At 31.9% G+C, this 20,380-nt stretch overlaps 1 protein-coding gene across 1 annotated transcript; it reads right to left on the minus strand.

Annotated features, from left to right (window-relative positions):
• Positions 1–14,445: 14,445 nt before the first annotated feature.
• Positions 14,446–16,847, minus strand: LOC126781112 (uncharacterized). The gene is made up of 3 exons (XM_050505933.1): positions 16,626–16,847; positions 16,251–16,422; positions 14,446–14,675 (listed from the first exon to the last, which is right to left on the minus strand). The coding sequence occupies exons 1-3, from the start codon at positions 16,845–16,847 to the stop codon at positions 14,446–14,448; spliced, it is 624 nt and encodes a 207-aa protein (XP_050361890.1).
• Between the last annotated feature and the right edge of the window lie 3,533 nt (positions 16,848–20,380).

A 20,380-nucleotide genomic window follows, 5' to 3' on the forward strand; every position in this document is an offset into this window, starting at 1 on the left:
AGTTACTGTAAAACACGATAAGCGCAGGCAGGCATATACAAAATCAATAGAGTCGTTAATTAAAAGGAATTATGATAACATCGAAGGCTTACTAAAATTAAAAATCGTAGAAATTGATTTCACTTACTATAACACTTGATGACAAGGCACTTCATGATGGTCTACCGGGAGCTCGGTTTCTTTGACAAAAAACAGAAAAGGCATATCAGTTCCCAAGCTTACAAGCTTTCAAGACTTCTTACAATCTATTAGTTGCTGAGGCCAGGCGAAGATTTTGCAGATCGAGGAAGCAGTCACTTACACAGTCACACGCTTAAACACCAAGAACTGTTGGCATCGTCTCCGAAAAAAGTAAGTTAGTTAGATCAACTGCGAAATAGACTAGAAAGTACGAATAGCCTCAGAAGGCCTGAAAAACAGAATTATGAGAAACTCATAGTGTACAAAATGAAACGAGGTGGAACGTTAGATTTAGTCATAAAACCACTTCTAGTCTACACTGTTGTTGTATCAAACATCACAAAATGTTTATATATTAAGAGCGCATAAGACCAGCAAAATTTCTAATTTTATCCACGCGTCCCTTACAAGCGTCCCTGTCAATGTGCGATGTCATTTCAATGCTTTTTTTAATACAAAACGTTGTCAATTTCTTTCCTTAATCCTCTCTAGTTTCGTCTCAACAGCACCGCAGCGACTGATTTAAGAAACATGTGATATGACTTTTCGCAGAAAGACAATGTAGTAAGCACCAAACGATTTATATCGTTATAAAAAGAAAGCGAAAGGGTTTTAGAAAAAAAACTAAATGACAGTCCTAGATTATTTGTAACTAGAAATTATTATTCAATGTTTGTTTCAATAACATATAGCATTACAAGTTTAAATAAAAAAATGTAAAGATTAAAAAGAGGACATTTCGTGATTTTCTTTAATTGTTTTTGATCAAATACAACACGCGAAAATATAACGTACTTATTCGTATACATTCAATTTCGTATTCAACTTTGAACTGGATTTACTCATACAAAATCAAATAAAAAAATTTAAATTAGAAATTTTGCTATATACCCTTTCTTAATAATTTTTTGTTGCATCGTTAAAAAAGACCCATGTAAAGACGTGCATGTAGTTTTGTGTTAATTTGTCTATTTATTGACAATGTTACTACAAAAGATGAGAGGAGATGTCATGATGCGTTTGTGAAGCCCATTCCGACTAGAGATCTAAAAGTAAAGCAACTAATATTTTGTATGTGTCGAAATTACTTGCTATAGATACAAGAAGTAACTTAAAAGCGTGTGAAACGGCTTAGGGACACTGCCGGAAAGAAAAATCCGTTGTAGAAATTAGACTTTAAAGTAAGAAAATATTTTGAACTGAAGCTTATGCACATAAAGACGGAAGAGCACTGATATAGTCCTTTTCGCAGGGCGGAGTCTAGTACTCACCCCTACCCCGTGACGCTATAAAGGCCACTGCCCTACTAGCTTTTATAGTAACAGAAATTAAACAGTCAAAACAAATGGAAAAAATTATTACATCTTCCATTTAGTCATCAGCCGTCAAAGTGGTAACACTGTTTAAGAAATTGTGCCCGATTCTTAAATTGTTTCAATTAAAATAACATTTGAGTAAGAGTGCTAATCAATTTCATCATTAGTTTTCTTTGTCTTTTTTAATTAAATGTTAACCTATTTTTAAAAGCGTAGCAAACCCATTGTCAATTTAGTTTGTTTTTAATTATAAACCTATGAAATGTTTTAAAAATATTAATGATTGCTTCATAAAATAAATTAGTCTTAGGGTAGAAAAAAATGTAAAAGGAAATGGATTACGACTATATTATAAAAAGTTCTTAATAATTATTGAGGATGTCAGAGGAAACAGATATATATTGTATTACTATCAATATGTTATTTTGTTGATTTGTTATATTATACTATACTTCGGTAGAATTTACTGGTGGTAGCTTTGTCAAGCTCGTCAGGGTAGGTACCACCCACTCATCAGATATTCTACCGCAAAACAGTAGTACTTGGTATTGTTGTGTGCCGGTTTGAAGGGTGAGTGAGCCAATGTAATTACAGGCACAAGGGACATAACAACTAAGTTCCCAAGGTTGGTGGCGCATTGGTGATGAAAGCGATGATGGTTAACATTTCTTACAATACCAATGTCTATGGGCGTTGGTGACCACTTACCATCAAGTGGCCCATATGCTCGTCCGCCTACCTATTCTTTAAAAAAAATATTCCTTGAATTTATATAGAAAATGTATTTAATCGTGATTGTAATAATAATTGTTTAAAGTATTACATACTATTTACAGTCATTGTTTTAAGTATTACATACTATTCATAAAACTACAAATTACATATCCATTTGATATATATGCATAATATTGTTCTAACACGCCTACAATAATCTGATGGAAGTCGTATACTTATTGAATTTTACAGATTTACAATATTTCTTTTTGTTTACCTTACTGTTCTTGTAAACAATTGGAAAACACGCTATGCCTTATTCATGTCTTCGCAGGGAAAATGTATCTTAATAAGGAAGGCACAGGTATGGCTTATAATGCAGAATGTAATTCAGAATGGCAAATAAAATTCTTACTATAAATTAATGAGTAAAACATTCTGAACCATTGCTAATTATAAATTGAATGATTTATGTTATTTTTATATCTATGTAAAGATACTGTTTTATTTTGAACAATTAATATTTATATGTAAATTTGTAACAGAAGACAATAATTTAGAAAAGATCGAAAGAAATAGAAATGACACATTGTAAATAACGTTTCTTAGTAGTAAAAACATCACCAACTGTTGTCCAACGCTAAAAAAAATTATATTAAAATCATGTTGTTTTACGTAAGCTATAATAAATCGTATAATAATACTATCAAATACTTTTATACCGACATTATTCGTATGATGAAGTAGATACACGAAAAAACTTAATATTGTTTGCTCAAATTTGTAATTGTGATCTTTAATTAATATGTTCGTGTTCTATCGACTGGATTATATTAACTTAGGTATAATAATTTCGATTTATACAGTCTTCATAGCAACTCCCTATAGTTGCACAAAGGAAGTTTGAGACGTCAAACAAGATTAGAGACATGGATATTTTTGCTCGGTGTTCTTGCTATAACAATAAATAACATCAACGTGACCGGTTTATTAGTTGCTGCATTAGGTAGGTGTGGTCGAAGAAAATAAGAAATCAGATTTCGCAAGGTTTTTTTTGCAGATAAAGCCTCTTGAATGTCCCCGAAAAGAATTCCGTAACAATAGCACGAAATATAAATTTCACTCTTATAATTTATTTTGTTCCAAACCGAGTTATCTGCGCCGAGTCTTGTTTGTTTATTGACCATATCCTTTGTGTCCAAATGGCTTTTCACGGTGATTTAAAGCTGTGCACTCGCACTTTTATTCTATTCATTTCGTTCCTGCATGTTAAAAGTGTTTTATAGCATATGTAGACAAAGTGATCATCGTACAAACATATTTCTATGAAAACTTCTATTCGTTTTCACAATTTTACGCATTAATTATAAATGTAAATACAGATGCATTTATAGTGTAGTAATGCATGTTAATTTCCATTCCGTTTATAATCCAAAACCTGAAAAACGTAACATTTATATTTACATCAAAGTGTCAACTGGGGGCTGTATAAAAATAATTAGAAGTTTCGTAGTGTATGGACAAGAAACCTAAAAACAGAAGTGGATGACATGAAAGCCGCTCTTCGGTTACGCTCTTAAGAGAGGAGCAAAAGATGTTTTGGTTACGACAAGGCGACGTGTTCAGTAATGAAAGAACATGTTCTTGACTTAATTTTTACTTTATATTTAACAAGCCATTACGGCTTCTTTTTAACTACTATTATTTTTAACAGCTAATACAATAAATGCAAGAATAAAATAAAAAAATATAATAATCAATAAACATTAAAAATAATTTAATTTAATAAATTGTAACTAAGAGTATTACATTTATTATTGCTTACGATATAATTGCATAACACAAAAAAATATTTGGAAATAATATTTTATCTAAAATGAAAAACATTATTGAATCATAATAATCATTCATTCTTAAAAATTTAATTTCAACAAATATTGTATGTTAAGTTATTGTTAAAACAAGAGCAATATGTATTTTTTCAATGAGACGGCCGTATTCATAAAATATAAAAAGGAAAACATATAAAGGTAATCAGTTTTCCGATATTTTACTAATACGTTTTCATTTGCTGTGATAGAACATGTTTTTATGCTTCGAATAAAAATAACGGTATATGCAAATCTAAAGAGAACTTGCAAAAAAAATGTTCAAGATATAATTAGTATTTAGCATTTAAGAGGAATCAATATATGTAGGCCAATAATAACGTGACTAAAAATAACGAACTTGTCTACGCTTTTTAGTGGTACACTAAATGCCGATGGTAGACGCATTATTTAGATCATCTACCGCAAATTTGAATCTACCATAAACTACCATAAAGCTATAAACAATGGCTTGTAAGAGCTATTACACATTCCTTACATTACAAATGCTCTGCCAACTATGGGATCGAAGTTGTTATGACCTTTGTGCCTTATGTGTACACCTCATGTAATACGGTACCGGCTTACTATTATGTCTGTCTGTTGTTATATTATTCACTTGTCCTTTAGCTTTTAAAATATGTCTCAAATTGATAATAATTCTCATTATGGCATTTGTTTTTATTATATTAAGATCCATATTTATAATTTACTTCTTTTCGTCCGCACATGGAAATTTCATGATGAGTGATTAAGTAGTTAAGACGTAAAAGCGTAGCAAAACAAACTCACTCACTTTTATAATTGAAATTAATTAAACAAAGTATGAATTTTAATAGTCAAAAATTTAAACAAAGTATATACTGTTTTAAAAGTTAGCAATTAACTCAATAACTTTAGTTATTTTTTATTGGTGTTTGTAGTAGCGTTAATATAAATAAAGGCTACGTCTATTTTATAGTCAGGTCAAGTGTTAATTTAAGCGTTTTATTTCGGAAGGTCCGATAGACGCTCATTTGACAAAGATCTTTTTACGGCTCCGTGAAATGGGAAAGCAGGTTTACTAATAGCGATTCCATTGGAGTACTGTAAATAGAAAAACGTGCTAGGGACAATATCAGTTTCGAATCATTTTTTGGTGTGTGTAAGGATTTAATGGATTTGGATGAAACCCGTTTTGACAAAGGTATCCTATTTCGACCAGAAAATAAAAAGTTCGTCTATGGCTTAAGTTTATTTTGTGCAGAATGTGAAAACATTTTCCTGTTAGCAAATATTATTCCCCGTCCCTTATATAAAATATACTTAGTTCGGTTCGTTACAATAAACGACTGTGCTTGTTGTATAAAAAAGCGGTGAAATAATAAAAACTAATAATTAATAACCCATGTTCTTTTCCAAACAAATTGTTGCTTCACTTTCGTAAGCAACAATTTTTTTTCATGCTTTTTGGAATAGCAAGAAAATAGCGTGGTGTTGTATGTATGTATATATTATTTGCGTTCGTTATATTATATACGTTACTATAATTAAATATGTATATAAAGAAATCGAGATGGCCCAGTGGTAAGAACGCGTGAATCTTAACCGATGATCGTGGGTTCAAACCCGGGCAAGCACCACTGAATTTTCATGTGCTTAATTTGTGATTAGAATTCATCTCGTGCTTGACGGTGAAGGAAAACATCGTGAGGAAACCTGCATGTGTCTAATTTCACTGAAATTCTGCCACATGTGTATTCCACCAACCCGCATTGGAGCAGCGTGGTGGAATAAGCTCCAAACCTTCTCCTCAAAAAAAAAAAAGAGGTGCGGAGGCCTTTAGCTCAGCAGTGGGACATTCACAGGCTGTTACGGTTACGGTATAAAGAAATTTAATTTTGATTTTACTTTAAAGGTGAACGATAAAATATAGTGTCAAAATGTATTTAGTCTAAAATATTTTTGATGATAAATATATGCACAAAATTGTCTTCAAAGGTTTCCTTACGTAATTTTTAATTTAACACCGGAAGGTTGTTTGAAGTCACAGTAAATCTTCTCATTTAATAAAACAAGCTTTACGAAAGACCACCTGTCGAGGCGGTTGAACGATAACACTTGAATATATTACTACGCAGTTATGTTCTATGAGAATTTATAACCAGAAATTAATCAAGGATTGACTCAAATATAGGTATTTTAAGAAAACGTACATTTAGAAAACGTACATTTTACCGTAACATATAATAAAACCTTTGAATATATTCTAGTAAAAGTGTAAATAAATCAACATGTTTAATATAGAATTGAAAATAACTGTTGACTTGGCCTTTATACCATCTAAAGATTGAATAAAACCTCTGTTGAAAAATAACCTTATTTGTTGACGTCTAGTGCGCTTCGGGGGAAAATAAATTTATTCTGTTGAATATAAGACTCTCGAGGTACCAACGTGTTATTGAATGCAGATTTAGACTATCACGTAAATAAAACATGTAACCATAAGCCGGTGTTATTGGGTACTAAAAAACAATATAAATATAGGTTAAATTATTCTATGATATAAAATAAAATCAAAGAGCTATGATAAAACTTGGTATATTGAAGTTTTCTTTTTTTTAATAAAATATAAGAATAGCGATCTTTATTTGATTTATCAAGTTAACCAAATGAAATAACTTACTAGCCCAGTTTTTAAAAAACTGGGCATAAATAATTATAAATAAAATAAAAAAAATATTCAGGTAGACAACAGTCAGACAAGACAGTCAGTCAGAACAGTCTTACGAGATACATGTTCGCAACGTAAATTAAATTGAGAAAAAAACATAGGTACACCTTATCTCACTTAATTTTTATAATGTAGGCCCACTCATGCGGGCCAACCCTCGGGGCGTCACAGTCACCTCCACGTGGTGCACCCTGGGCAACGGGGTCGACAAGCAATCCGATGTTTTTTTTTGCGGATGGAGGACGAGGAGGTTTTAATGGGTAGGACGGTGGCCTTCTGCCCCGTGAGTCCCACATACCCGTCCCGGTCGTGTCCGGGCGGGAGGCGTAAATGCATTTCCCCCTCGAAAAAAAAAAAGAAAAAAGGATGCACAAGAGTTTCCGTAATGCCACCTCGAATAGAGGGAGTGGGTACTGCTGGTTTCTTAGTGAGTATTCCGGCTCCTTCAGCGCCGGCGAATCCCGCCTCATGTGGGGTAAACGTGTAAAAAAAAAGAATTGCAACAAAATGTCATATTTTAGTATTAATGTTTGTTTTTTTAACAAAACAATACTCTAATAGTAAAAGCTATATTTAAGCAAATTACGAACCCAATTTTCTTATTATGAAGAATGTAGGGATGTTTGTATTATTATACACACTGTTCCTTCGATAATTGGTGATATGCATATCTCAGAATTTCTTACAACATTTTTTTTTTGTAGCTAACAGATGCTGGAATATTTGTAAATATAAATTGTATTAAAAAAACACAACGGTAAGAACATGCCCGAAGTTGAACCAGTAATTTTGGTTTAAGATTCACGAGTTTTATTAATTGAACCATCCAAATATACTTTTTAGCCAATCAAAAAAGTAATATGATATAATATGTCGATTATCAAAATCAAATACAATTTATATAATTTTATATGTTGTATACAAAAAAAATTTTTTTTTATATTTTATAGTGTTTATATTTAAATTTGTAGTACAATGAATAAATAAATCAAATAAAAGCAAAAACCATTTGTTAGGTTTGTTGTTATGAAATCTGCCACTGGTACCATTACTTCTCTAATAAGCAAGGTCCCGGCGTGGAGGGTTATGGAGGATTTAGCACGGATCAATGATTTATTATAAGATCGGGACAATAAGATACTTTGTTTCTCGCATTATTTGCTAAAACATCATGAATCCACAAAGGGGAACGGACTGGAAAATGATATAGGCTATACAGCGTATCAAATCAATTTATAATGGACTACTGGTAATGTAACGTATATTTATTAATTTTATTTAGTTTTTTTATTGATTCGCCCAGTCTGCCTTCTATATTGCTTTTCTTTTGCTCTCTTTTGGACCTAATTTCTGATTGATTGATAATTTTATCCATTATTTATTTATTTATTTATTGAGGTTTACCAAATGTTGTATACACTGAATATAAGACATAATACATTTAAAATATATATATAAATAAACTAAAACTTAATTACAACAATAGACAAGAAAAAAAATGTATAACAAAAATATGTAAATCTGAAAGTGTCTTATAAAAGTAGTTATTTTACTAATCAAAGTAAGATAAGCCAGTACAAGTTGATTTCAACTTAGTGAGGGAATCATAATGTAGATCGATTTTATCACTGTAAACATTTATCAACTTACATAATCTCGAACAGGGAGAGTTGGCACCTAAAAGGTGGACAGCGTGGTGTGATTGAGCTGCGAGGGAGCCTAGACGCGACTTGAATAGGCCAAGAAGCTGGGTACAGTGAATTACCTGCAAAAAAAATTACCCGCAAACATTGCATTCATTATATGCCTGCGGATGCCTTTCTTACGACAAACCCTAACATGAAAGAAACTTTTTTATTATTATTGTGTCCATATGAGGTATAAAAGTTAATTTTTGGTTAATTGAGGTCGCGAATTTCCTTCATTTTATCATTGTTAATGTAGTAATCAAAAGCATTCATTTTTTTAAGTGCATTCCATTGTATTTGCACTATAGTATGAGGCTATTGATGTCGCTTTGTAAACGTATAGAATCTTCATTAGACTCAATTACACTGACATACTTTAAATCATCAGCAAACATAAAGACGTCAGAGAAAAGAAAACAGCTTGGAAGATCACATACCTGAAGATATTTTTTGTATGTTTGACTTATAACCATTCACTACCACAAAGAATTGTCTGTCTTGTAGATATGAACTTAACAACTTTAGTAAAGAACCATAAATACCGTATGCACGTAGTTTGGAAATTAAGATATTGTGTGGAACTTTATCAAAGGCCTTACTGAAGTCGGTGAAGCTGATGTATTATCAGCTTGATGGACCGAGTCTATTGCATCAATTAATAATTCTGATAATGGAACCAGATTTGAATTGGTGGATCGAAAATCGACAAATCCGTGCTGATGATCTCTTAAATATAATTTGAGGTGCTTATTGATGTAAGGACAAATTAATGATTCGAATATTTTTGCGAATGTTGATAAAATTGAGATTGGTCTGTAGTATCTGTCTGTAGTAGGATATAGATTCTTTGTCGTCTCATTTATAAACAAGAACCACCTTTGCAACTTTCCATACTGATGAAAAAACCTCACTAAAGACTTATTAAAAATTACTGAAAGTGGATGCAAACTAATACACAGGAGCATGCCGCGATAAACATCGGTGGAATTCCGTTAGGACCGGCACCCTTATTGATATCTACACTTTTTAGTTTTTTAAGTATAGTATCTTCATCTAAAACAAGCTGATTTAAACATAGACTATAGTTTTCTAATAATTTAAGGTAGTCTGAATTGAATCTATAATCGGTACTATGTTCGGAACAATAGACAGAGGAAAAGTATTTCGAAAATAGCTTACAAATTTCTGTAGCATCTGAAGTAGTAGTTTTTCCATCAGTCATAGATATAGGATAATTACTAGGGCCTCCTCTTTTGGTCTTCACATATGTCCAAAATATGTTTTGATTACTTCTAATTCTATCTTCTAAAGATTTTATATAATTATTATAATATACAGTGGCTAGTCTATCACATTGTTTACTAATATATTTTAAATCTACTTCATCTAATGGCGTTTTAAATTTTCTGTAACGTATTCTTATCCTATATTTTACTTTTAATATTTTAATAAGTCTGTAGTTACACGAGACACGATATTTGTTATTCTTAGGCACACGAAATGGTATAAATTCTTTGGATAAATGATAAATTCTTTGGATGATAAATTCTTTGGATTTGGATGAACGCTAACTGCGTTCAGCGTATCATAAAAAATCCGTAACATCCCATTCACATCACACTGTTCCCTAAATATAGCCTATGCTTTTTAATTTTTCACAAATTGATAGATAATCTCACTTGTGAAAATTTGGTCTTGCTTTAATGCTTTCATACGGAAGCCTTGCCTCAATTTCCAAGGGAATTACAATATAAAGAGGTGGGTGCTGTTGGTCAACATTACTTAAGTGGTTAACAGATTGACTGATATAACATAAATAATTCTTCAAAAGGACAAGATCTAGTACCCGACCAGCAGTGTTCTTGGCAAAATTAAACTGATTGAGTCTATTAACATGAATAAAATCTAACAAAATTTCACTTGTACCGGATAGTCCAATATTATTACTTGAACTCTCTTCTAATTGCCAATTAATCTTACTTAAATTAAAATTTCCCACAATACTCACAAGAGTGTCGATTGCTCAAAAACTGCATTATAGTGATCCAGAAAGCATTCTAGTGTCGAACGGCGCACGGTGGAGGAAGATAAACTGCACAGAAAGCTGCATGACAAGCAGAACCTAATCCAGGAATATCTATGACTACCCAGAGATCCTCACAACTACTTTCCTAGGCTAAAGCCTGAGTTAAAACTAGTTTTGATTAGCAATTAAAACTCCCCCTCCCTCTTTACCCTGCGAACTAGAAGTCTCTCTATCCCTCCTATAAACCAAGTAACGGTTGTCAAACTGTTCACTGCAGAGTACAGAATTATTGAGCCAGGTCTCTGTGAGAATTATAACGTTATAGTTATTACAACAAATATTGCGATACACTTTATTGGTCTTAATTCTTAGACCACGGACATTTTGATAGTAAATTTGTAAACTATTGAATTTTAAGTAATAAATATAGTAAAAGAGCATACAACATATTGTAAATAAAGATATAAAATACTAACTCAAATAATCTTACTTAAAGAGTCTAAGTTTTTAATTAATATAAGATCTGTTTCATCGTTCTTCTTAACAAATATTCTACCATTTCTCATCCAAAAATGTTTATAACGTCTCTCTTTAGCTTTCCCTCGCCGCAGCATGAAGAGATTTGTTGGCTAGAGATAGATGTTCAACATCATAGACCGGGGTTTTATTGCCTCCAATCCCAAAATTAGCACTACTAATTTTGTTCTCAGGGTTCTTTTTATTATATTCAATAATAGCAGCTAAGAGCTAATCCCGTATTCTCGGTGAGGCTAACTGTACCACGATAGACCGGGGGCGGGTGTAGCTTTTATTAAGTTTAGCTATACGTGTGCAGTGCAGGATGTCACTGTCCTTCACTTCGGTACCGCCTACTGAGCCCAGCTGCTTAACGACGGCGTACAGGTTTTCCAGTTTGTATTCTGGTAGGCATTGTATTTCAAGGTTATTAGACCTAGCCTGTTGTTTAAGATAATTAAAACTTTGGTTCAATTTTTAGACAGTGTTTTTTAATTGTAGATTCTCTTCCTGTAGATCTTTTATGCCATTTAATTATAAAACATGTTCTGACTGAAATTAGTCAATTTTTTTAGTATGGAAGGATAGCGATTCTTTTAAATCTTGAACATCATTTTTTATTGGTTCCACCTCCCTTATGATTATCCGTAATTATCCGATAATTATCTTACGGGTTTAATATTTATTCTTTTTCTTGTACGTTTATTTAAATTGTTATAGCTGTGCCTACATTTTTGTTTATATCAATCAGATAAATGTTAATGTTACTTTATTAAAATAAATTCTGGAGTTTCGTAGCACAAGACTAATAATGACGGCCATACTTAGCATAGCCATAATTTTTGTACAAACGACATACTCGTATGCACGAAAACGTTATTTCATAGGTACCATATTTCAAGTTTGATCATTTGTATATATTGTAAAGTATTTTTGCTACTATTCAAGTTATTTGGTTGTAAAAAATTATTTGACTTTATAAACTTTGCCACCCGTTTTCAACACCTTAGAGGTTGAATATTATAAAATCTTTATATGCGTATTCAATTATTTGTGCTTGTGCCAATTTGCAAGAAAATCGACTGAAGAAAAAATATTTCTTAATACAAACTTTTCTACTTCAGACTTTTTTTTAAATAACATTTTCAGTGCTTACCTACGATATATACGAAACTTCGTTCAAAAATACTTCCGATTACACCCGGTTGTTTCGGTTTAGCGTTGATCAGTCGCATATAAATTAATTCATACAGAATAATTTAGCAAATCTATTTATATAGCTTTTATTTTCTTAAATACAATAAAATAATCATTTTATTATTATCCTTGAGAAAAGGTGCCTTATAAGATATTTTTGATAGCGGGGGTTAATGATTGATTTTTTAGGTTTAGGAAATAATGTTCCTTATTTAAAACAATAATTGATAAGACACTTACAAGACAGTATAGTAAGAATAACTTAACTTTTTTTGGAAATTTTAGGAAGGTACATAGAATATTCTTATAACAACTTTCGATCTTAATATATTTTTTTAAAAGCATTGCTTTACTCCTTGCGTGTTAGTCACTAAAATAATTAATTATTTCCATACATATCAAGTGTTTTATTTTAATTAATTTAAGACGAGTGACGTGCAAATACGCTACCTGAAAATAATTGCAAATGACTAAATTGGCAAGAATTATTGTTAAATAGCATATCCTTTATTCTCTAATAAATTTTATGTACATAGATATGTTGACCTTACTCTTAAAAAACACATGTTATTTTAATCATTTTCATTTTTTAATAAACTATCGACAAAAAATATACTTTTAAAAGCAAAAATATAAGTACATAGTTCATACATACATCTACGAGTATTTTTAAAATTTTAAAATTATCATCCCTTAACTAACAAGGTCCTTCACTCAGAGTTCGTTTTTGCGAGTAGCAAAAACAGTCAGAGTTTTAAGATACCATTTTTACGTTCAATTATTTGACCTACATTTTTCATTTTGAAATTTATTCCCCAGTTCTTACCCTTTTCGAATTATTAAAAAAAGTAACTGTTATTTGAACCCTCCTCGGGTTTAAATTTGTTTTTGTTGTCAATAGTTTCAGGATGCCCCAAACTAAGTTAGAACGAAAATTCAGCCAATTACCTCAAGTTTCAATTTAATTGTTTGTTTGACTGGACTAATAAATATTAGTTACCTATTTATTTTAGAGTTTTTAGTTAATAAGGTTAAGTTTTTAATTTTAAATTAATGAAAGGTAATGAAAATGACTTACTATAACCATTGTAGTAGTATCATGTAGGCTGGCCTTATTTAATAATGAAATATTTAGCAGGCAGTTATTTTTCTCTTTGGTATCGAAAGAACAGGCATCAGGCTATGTATAGAAAGCTTATTAAGGCAATGTTGTCAAGTTTGTTATGTTTTAGAAATGTATATAATTTATTTTAGGTATACCGTTAATGTCCTTGTCCTTCTTTCGATATTATATTAATATATTAATTTTCTTGATAAATTTGACGTAGTAAATGATGTACTAAAAGCTAAAACATAAATTATTAAATGTAAATAGGAGTTTCTTTCGAGATTATAGTGTGCAACTGAGGTTTTCCCAGTTCGTCGGAACTCGCATTGAAAAAAACCAATAATAGAAAAGGGTATATCGTAATTGTGACTATTTATGTTTTATTTTTCCTTCCTTTTTTTTAAACATCTTCCTCTTTCTATCTGACTGGTTTTATTACAGTCGTCCAAACGTCAATGTTGTCATCTATAATTAAAATAAAATTGTAACAGAACCGTGTCTCATACAATTGTAATTTATAAAAAATAATATTTGGTTTACTTGTGTGGTTAAATTTTGAAAAATCTTGGTACTTATATTTAATTTGCGATTATTTAATAATACAACCTTTATTTAAGCTATGTCCGAAAATTTAAGAAAATCAGTTTTAACGAAAACATTTTATAAGTTCTTCGATGGAGTTTGTTACGTAAAAATATCATGAAAAGATAACTAAAGATTGTTTGTATTTAACCGAATTCGTCCTAAAAGTATTATGATCATCATATCCATTGTACAAATTTTATAAACTATCGATATAAGCCATTGTAAGGAGAGCACAACGCTAAACTCTCGCGTACTTGTTGTACTCTCCTGATCAATGATGGCATTTATGTAACTTGACACAAATGTACAACTTCTAAATGTTAGTATTAAAGTGTTTTATTCACTTCTTTGGCTGATTCACTTTTTAATCGCTAAGTTTTAACTAAACCAAGAGATTATTCAGAATATTTTGAATAAAATGTAACCATTTTAACCAATGTTAAAATGGTTACATTACTTGCTAATATTAATGTTGTTAAAATGTATTGAAACACAATAATTATATTAAATTAAAGTTTATTTATGCCTATAAATCTAGAGTTCAGTTCGAGTTATATTGAAATACAAGTACGATCTACCACCTGGTCCATGTAAGCCCAGGTTATTAGCAGCGGCCAGACATTCTTCTTCCGTGGTGGGCAGTTCATCCACTCTCACCATTACGAAAGCTGTCAAGTCTTCACAACACATCATACCTAAATACCGACCCACTAATTTGAATCGAAGATCAGCAAATTTCAGGAGCGGCTCCGGATTTGGTCGTACTGAAATAAAAAGTAATGATTCAACAATCAGAAGTCAGAATCGTTAGGGAACCTATTAAATGTTAAAAAACATATCAAGTTTAATGATAAAATGTATTTCTACCCTGTTTGTTTTTAATATTCATAACAAGGCATTGCTGGGTGTCAACTGACAGACATATACACTTCTGTCTACTTACTACTAGTTTCCGCCCGCGGCTTCGCCCATTTGTGAGGTGTTAATGTCCTATTTTATTCCCCTGACGTGTATGCACAATTTTATGAAAATCGGTTGAGTGAGACATGACATGAAAGCTTAACAAACAAACAAATGCTAACTTGAATTTTAAAATAAACTATAACGACGCTTTTATTTTTGATGATTTTGGTTATATATAAATGTCGCGGATTCAAATGGATTGCATGTTGATTTTACTACATCAGTCAGTGGGCACGTCCGACGCTGGCGCTGTCCTGTGACGCAAAAGACAAAGACACCAAGTGTGTCACTCGAAAAACGATATTTCCATCGGTCGGCTGTTTAATAAATACCCGTCTTATATTTTCACAATTTGACGTCTGACAACCGACATCCCATAAGACATCAATCACGTTGTGTGATGTTGCTATTCTAAAAAAATAAGTGACGTCGTATACCCGCTTAAAATGATTATCTCTAACATATATATATTAAACAAAAATCATCGAATATATATACATATATTTTTATGTTGGATACATTACGGTAAATTTTGTGAAAAATCTTTTCTCCTATTTTTCAGTTTCCATTTCTGTAAATAATGAGTAAAGTTAGCGGTTAGGCGCAACCTTTGTTGTTCAGAAACCGGCGTCGGGGTGCAAGTATCTTTTATAACAACAAACAGTGTTGTGTCTGCATATATTTCACTTGAGAGTAAATTATTTCTTTGAAAAAATTATAATCTAATGCCAATAATATTTTTAACTCCGGTAAAAGCATATTAAGAGAATACTAACTTTTAGTAGAACTTGGCAAGTAGGTATTTTTCAAGTGTACTTACATAGCGCTCATGTTATATTTTAGTGACGACTAACGAGACTGAACATTTCAGTATACATTAACAAATACGATGTAAAAAAAAAACGTTTAAAAAAGCGCTCGGTTTATTATCATTATGAGGCAAGTCGTGAAAGTTAGGAGCGGAAATGGCGCGCGGGAGGGTACATCGTGGGTGTATAACTGTCCCACCTTTATTGCGCACTTCCATCTTGACGAAGTCTAAAATCGCTGTTGGCGTGCCTGCGCACGTAAGAACACATTATACACCATCGTGTCGCTAAAATTCGAGCATCTTAAAAAATTGTTCTGTTTCATTACATATGGAATCTTTTGTGTTACAACCTGAGATTTACAACACTAGCAGTGGAAAATAGTTACAGCTAAATTTCGGTCATATTCAAATATGTATGCATATCTTACTAATGTCCTTGATGATGTAAGAAACATTGTATATTTTGGTTTTCATAAAAAACATATATTTATACACATGCTTTGAAAATATTTTGGCAATAGTTTGTTTTATTTTGCTTCAATTTCCATAAAACTTTTTCAATTACCTTTATCGCGCTGTTCCACTTTAATGATGGCTCGGAATGCACCTGGCGTAGTAGCATGCAAGAGAATGACTTGGACACCAGGCCGTGGCTCCATCATGAGTATCGCTCGGCGCCATTCGACTTCTAATTCTGGTGCTATAGCGTCCACTACGGCTTTGAATCTACTTAGTCTCTAAATTTTAATCAATACGAGTTATTTAATATATTATACGACAAGTATACTCAAGCAAAGCAAGGTTATATATAACATATTGTATGATTGAAATCTTGTCCAATAATAATACTAGCTACGAAACATCCTTTTGCTAAGTTATAAAAACTTTGGAAGTTGAACTTAATAAAAAAAAAAAACAAAAATAATAGAATCAAACGAACCTTTTTTGCAATTAACGAAAATATAATTGGTCTGACTTCTGTTGTATTCGACCAAAAATAAATGATTTTCCACTTAGAGTCGACAATTGAAAGAGAGTCGAATTTAACGTCTCGTTCGAATTCTTCGCATGTAGTAGTTGTTTGTGAGCTCGCGACCTGAGTAAGCCCGCCTGCCACCACGCTGAACAAAACAATTTCAAATATCCAGAACCGTATAAACATTCTGCTGTTGATATTCGGAGAGTAATTACATTCGCGTGTTTTCGTTTGTTATATGCAAAGAAAAAGACCAAAGAATCGACTGCATATCAGATTATCCACAATTTTCGTACATTGGAGATTTAAGGGACGGTTTATATTTCGTAGTGTCAATCTCAATGGGCCGTGTGGTACAATGACCATCAGGTTAACCATTTGTCAGCCTGCTTACGTATTCATAATAAAAAACGCAATGTATAGCTATTTAGACTTGTGAGTATATATTTTCATCAATATTTTTATTTACTCTAGGTAAAAGAGTGCATTAAATTTTTCAATATTTGTATTCATATCCAATGAATTAATCAATAAAATATTTAAATAATATACTTTTAAAGCTAAAATATATATAACCACAACAAAAATGAACAATATTTAGCAATGACAATAGTATTTTAAAAAAAGTAAATATTTTTGTAAATATTTACAAATATACGCATTCACAAATAACATTCAAACGTAATTACGGCACTAAATTGTTTGTAGACTTTGTGCCAAAAAGTATACAATAACAACGTAATAAATAAGACTTGCCAATTAAAAAGTATTACGGTTGTGTCAAGTAACTAAATACAAGTATTAGGAAATTGAGTTACTGAGCTCTGAAAGTAGCTTTAAAACCTTTCTTCTCAAAAAGGCAAGACCTTAGTCCAGCGGTGTGAACATTTCAGGCTCTTAATTTATTCAATTTCATTATATTTAGTCATTGAAATTTTATACCACAAAAGGTGAGCTTAACGCTTCTGCCAGCCAAACTTTAGAAGTTCACGAAAGTAGTAAATTGGTGTTCGAAATGGAAGTAAAGTTAAACAATATCGATAAATTATAAATTAATAGCACATAATGTTTGAGATAATTACATTATTATACGGGGTATATATACCTTGCTTGACCTTCAAGGAAGAACACTGATTAAAAATCAGTTCAAATAAAATTATACTAGTCATTTAATAATATCAATTTTAAAATTAACATTGGTATAATAATTTTCGTGAAAGTGAAATATTAGCTCAAAATAGCTTTTCTATATGTATCTATATTAGATCTATATTTTATTTTACATCTTAACTTAAGATCCCTTGTTCGAGAACTTTCCTTCTTATCCTTTGTCACGAACAAAAAATGACTTATTGTTATCTTAAAATCAATAAATCATTGAGTTAATTACCTACACATGTAGATACGAATTTATACACCCCTATAGATTTTGAGAATTTCTGTTTATTACAATAAAAATATTGACTTCATTTTGAATTTCATTATGATATAGTATTATCATATATATTATAACTTATCCTAAAACAAATAATAAATAAATATGTATTTCTTGGATTTTATTAAAATACTTACATGTGAAAAAAAACTTCTCACTGAATATATTGTAATAACCGCCGTGTTCTCCGTAACCGGGCATCACACTCAAGGTTAATATTTCTCACCGCACGCTCTATGCCTATTTCTCTTATGAGTGCTTTCTAACGTAATAATATAATATTCGTTTCTCCGAAACTACTAGGGATCAAGCGTTTCAATATAGCAGTGATACAAATATAATATATTTTATTTAACAAAATATTCATTTGTTTTAGCTACACATTATTGGACCAAACTAAATCTGTTATAAAATATTAGATATATTAGTATTATTATAATTTATTTGATTGCCTTGTTGGTCTAGTGACTAGATATCATAAGTCCGTAAATGCCGAGATTCTGGGTTCAAATCATCGGTAAGGCCAATAAAAGTTATTGGATTTTTCTGTCGAAAATGTCGAAGCAGTAGTCCAGTCTGGAAGTTGGAAGTGTTTACACTCCCTTTTTTCGGAGAGCACGTAAAGCCTATCCTGTAAAGTTGGTCCTGCGCCTAAACTCTTTCCTGTCATGTCGAATTGCCATCCCACCAGATTAAAAGAGTTAGGCAATAGAGAGTGCACCTGTGTTTCCGCACACACTTGTGCACTATGATATGTCCTGCTCACTTGGCTAATATCTCTTGAAATTGGCTGCCGTGGCCGAAATCAGCCTGGAGGACAATTGTTTTCAAGCATACATTTTTTTCAATAAATCACAGAACGTTTTGAAGATCGATAATCTACTATCAAATCTAAAGCTGTTTGCAACACTAACATTAGTCGTGCTCGTGATGGGCTAGCATGTTTAATCATCGACGTCTTATCACCTAACGCTATTGCTTTTTTAAATTGTTTATTAGAATGCAAAATTTATTTTTCAGCAGCCTGCCTGAGTAGTTATTAGTCATTCTACCGCCAAGCAATCCAAACCAATGGACGATCATTAATTATTAACATCTTAACTCGCACAGTTGGCGGCGTATTGGCGGTATGAGGTATTACTAATATTATAAATGATAAAGTGAGTTTGTATGCTTATTTGTTCAATAGATCATCATTAAATTTTGAATACACGTTCTCGGGGGTACAGAAAAGAACATAGGGAGTTTCTTACAGCTCACCCTCAACGCGGGCGAAGCCGCTGGTGTAAACTAGCAGTTAATATTTCGTACAATGCAAATGGCCTATTTGCTCATCTGTCTTCCAATTGTAAATTAAACGATAAGTTGTTCATGGTATTTCCTTATCTAAATATCGAACCCCAAAAATGTTTTACAATTTTGCGCTCTACCTCTATTGTGTTTATCCTATTAAAAGTTTTGGAAGATCTCATATTTCAAATAACAAACTTCTGCTGTTTTTCATTTTGCTGGACGTTAGCTCTGCGTTTAATTTAGTTATACTGACTATCGCTCTCTTAACATAAAGAGCGATAGGCAGCAAAGTTATGACTTTAACTGTGATTGAGTGTTAAACAAGGTATATCTTCTTGTTCGTTTGGCAGATAAATGTATATATGTGACGAAGATTCCTCGACCCGCACCGGGGTCTATCTCTTAATGTTCCACATGCGTATGTCCTTTTATTTTGCTTATATATCCTTTTATATTTTTAAATGAAATCGCCGAGGTTATTGCAGATATACTGACATGCCTAAAATTTAAAAAATAAATAAATATTTAGTTGTAGTTATAAAGTTGGTAGTTTTACTCACACGCCTAATTGTTCTCTCTTGTCATATCGAGTTTTTTGTATTTTTAGTTTTTTTATATTTCCGGGAGATCAAATGACTCTACTCCACCTGATGGTATGTAGGTAGTAGAGTTCAAACGCGACGACGGCCAGTACAGAACCCGGGTTGTAAGAGGATGTACCACGTGCGCTGGTAAGGAATTTCATTTTTTGGAAGTGCGACAAAGAAAAGATTTGCCAATTTTTTTTGTGCGCGATGGAATTAATGTCACAGTTAGGCGGTGACATCGAGAGCCAGCACGTGTAGACTTATGAAGGAAGGGGGAAGCAGGAATTAGAGAGAATAATTAATTCAGAGTACTCGCCGTGATACAGTCGATAGAGAGCGCTCAGCGCTGCTATCTCTCGACGCAATTGTAAAGGCTCGAGGGTGTTTGTGACCTTTACGTCACC

The sequence above is a fragment of the Nymphalis io genome, chromosome 3, assembly GCF_905147045.1.
Source record: "Nymphalis io chromosome 3, ilAglIoxx1.1, whole genome shotgun sequence".
Lineage (NCBI taxonomy): Eukaryota > Metazoa > Arthropoda > Insecta > Lepidoptera > Nymphalidae > Nymphalis > Nymphalis io.

Coding starts and splice junctions, on each gene's coding strand:
- LOC126781112 (XM_050505933.1), bottom strand. CDS start 16,847: ATGTTTATACGGTTCTGGATATTTGAAATTGTTTTGTTCAGCGTGGTG. Junction 16,423..16,625: donor TTTCGTTAATTGCAAAAAAG/GTTCGTTTGATT, acceptor ATTAAAATTTAG/AGACTAAGTAGATTCAAAGC. Junction 14,676..16,250: donor AGTGGAACAGCGCGATAAAG/GTAATTGAAAAA, acceptor TTTTTATTTCAG/TACGACCAAATCCGGAGCCG.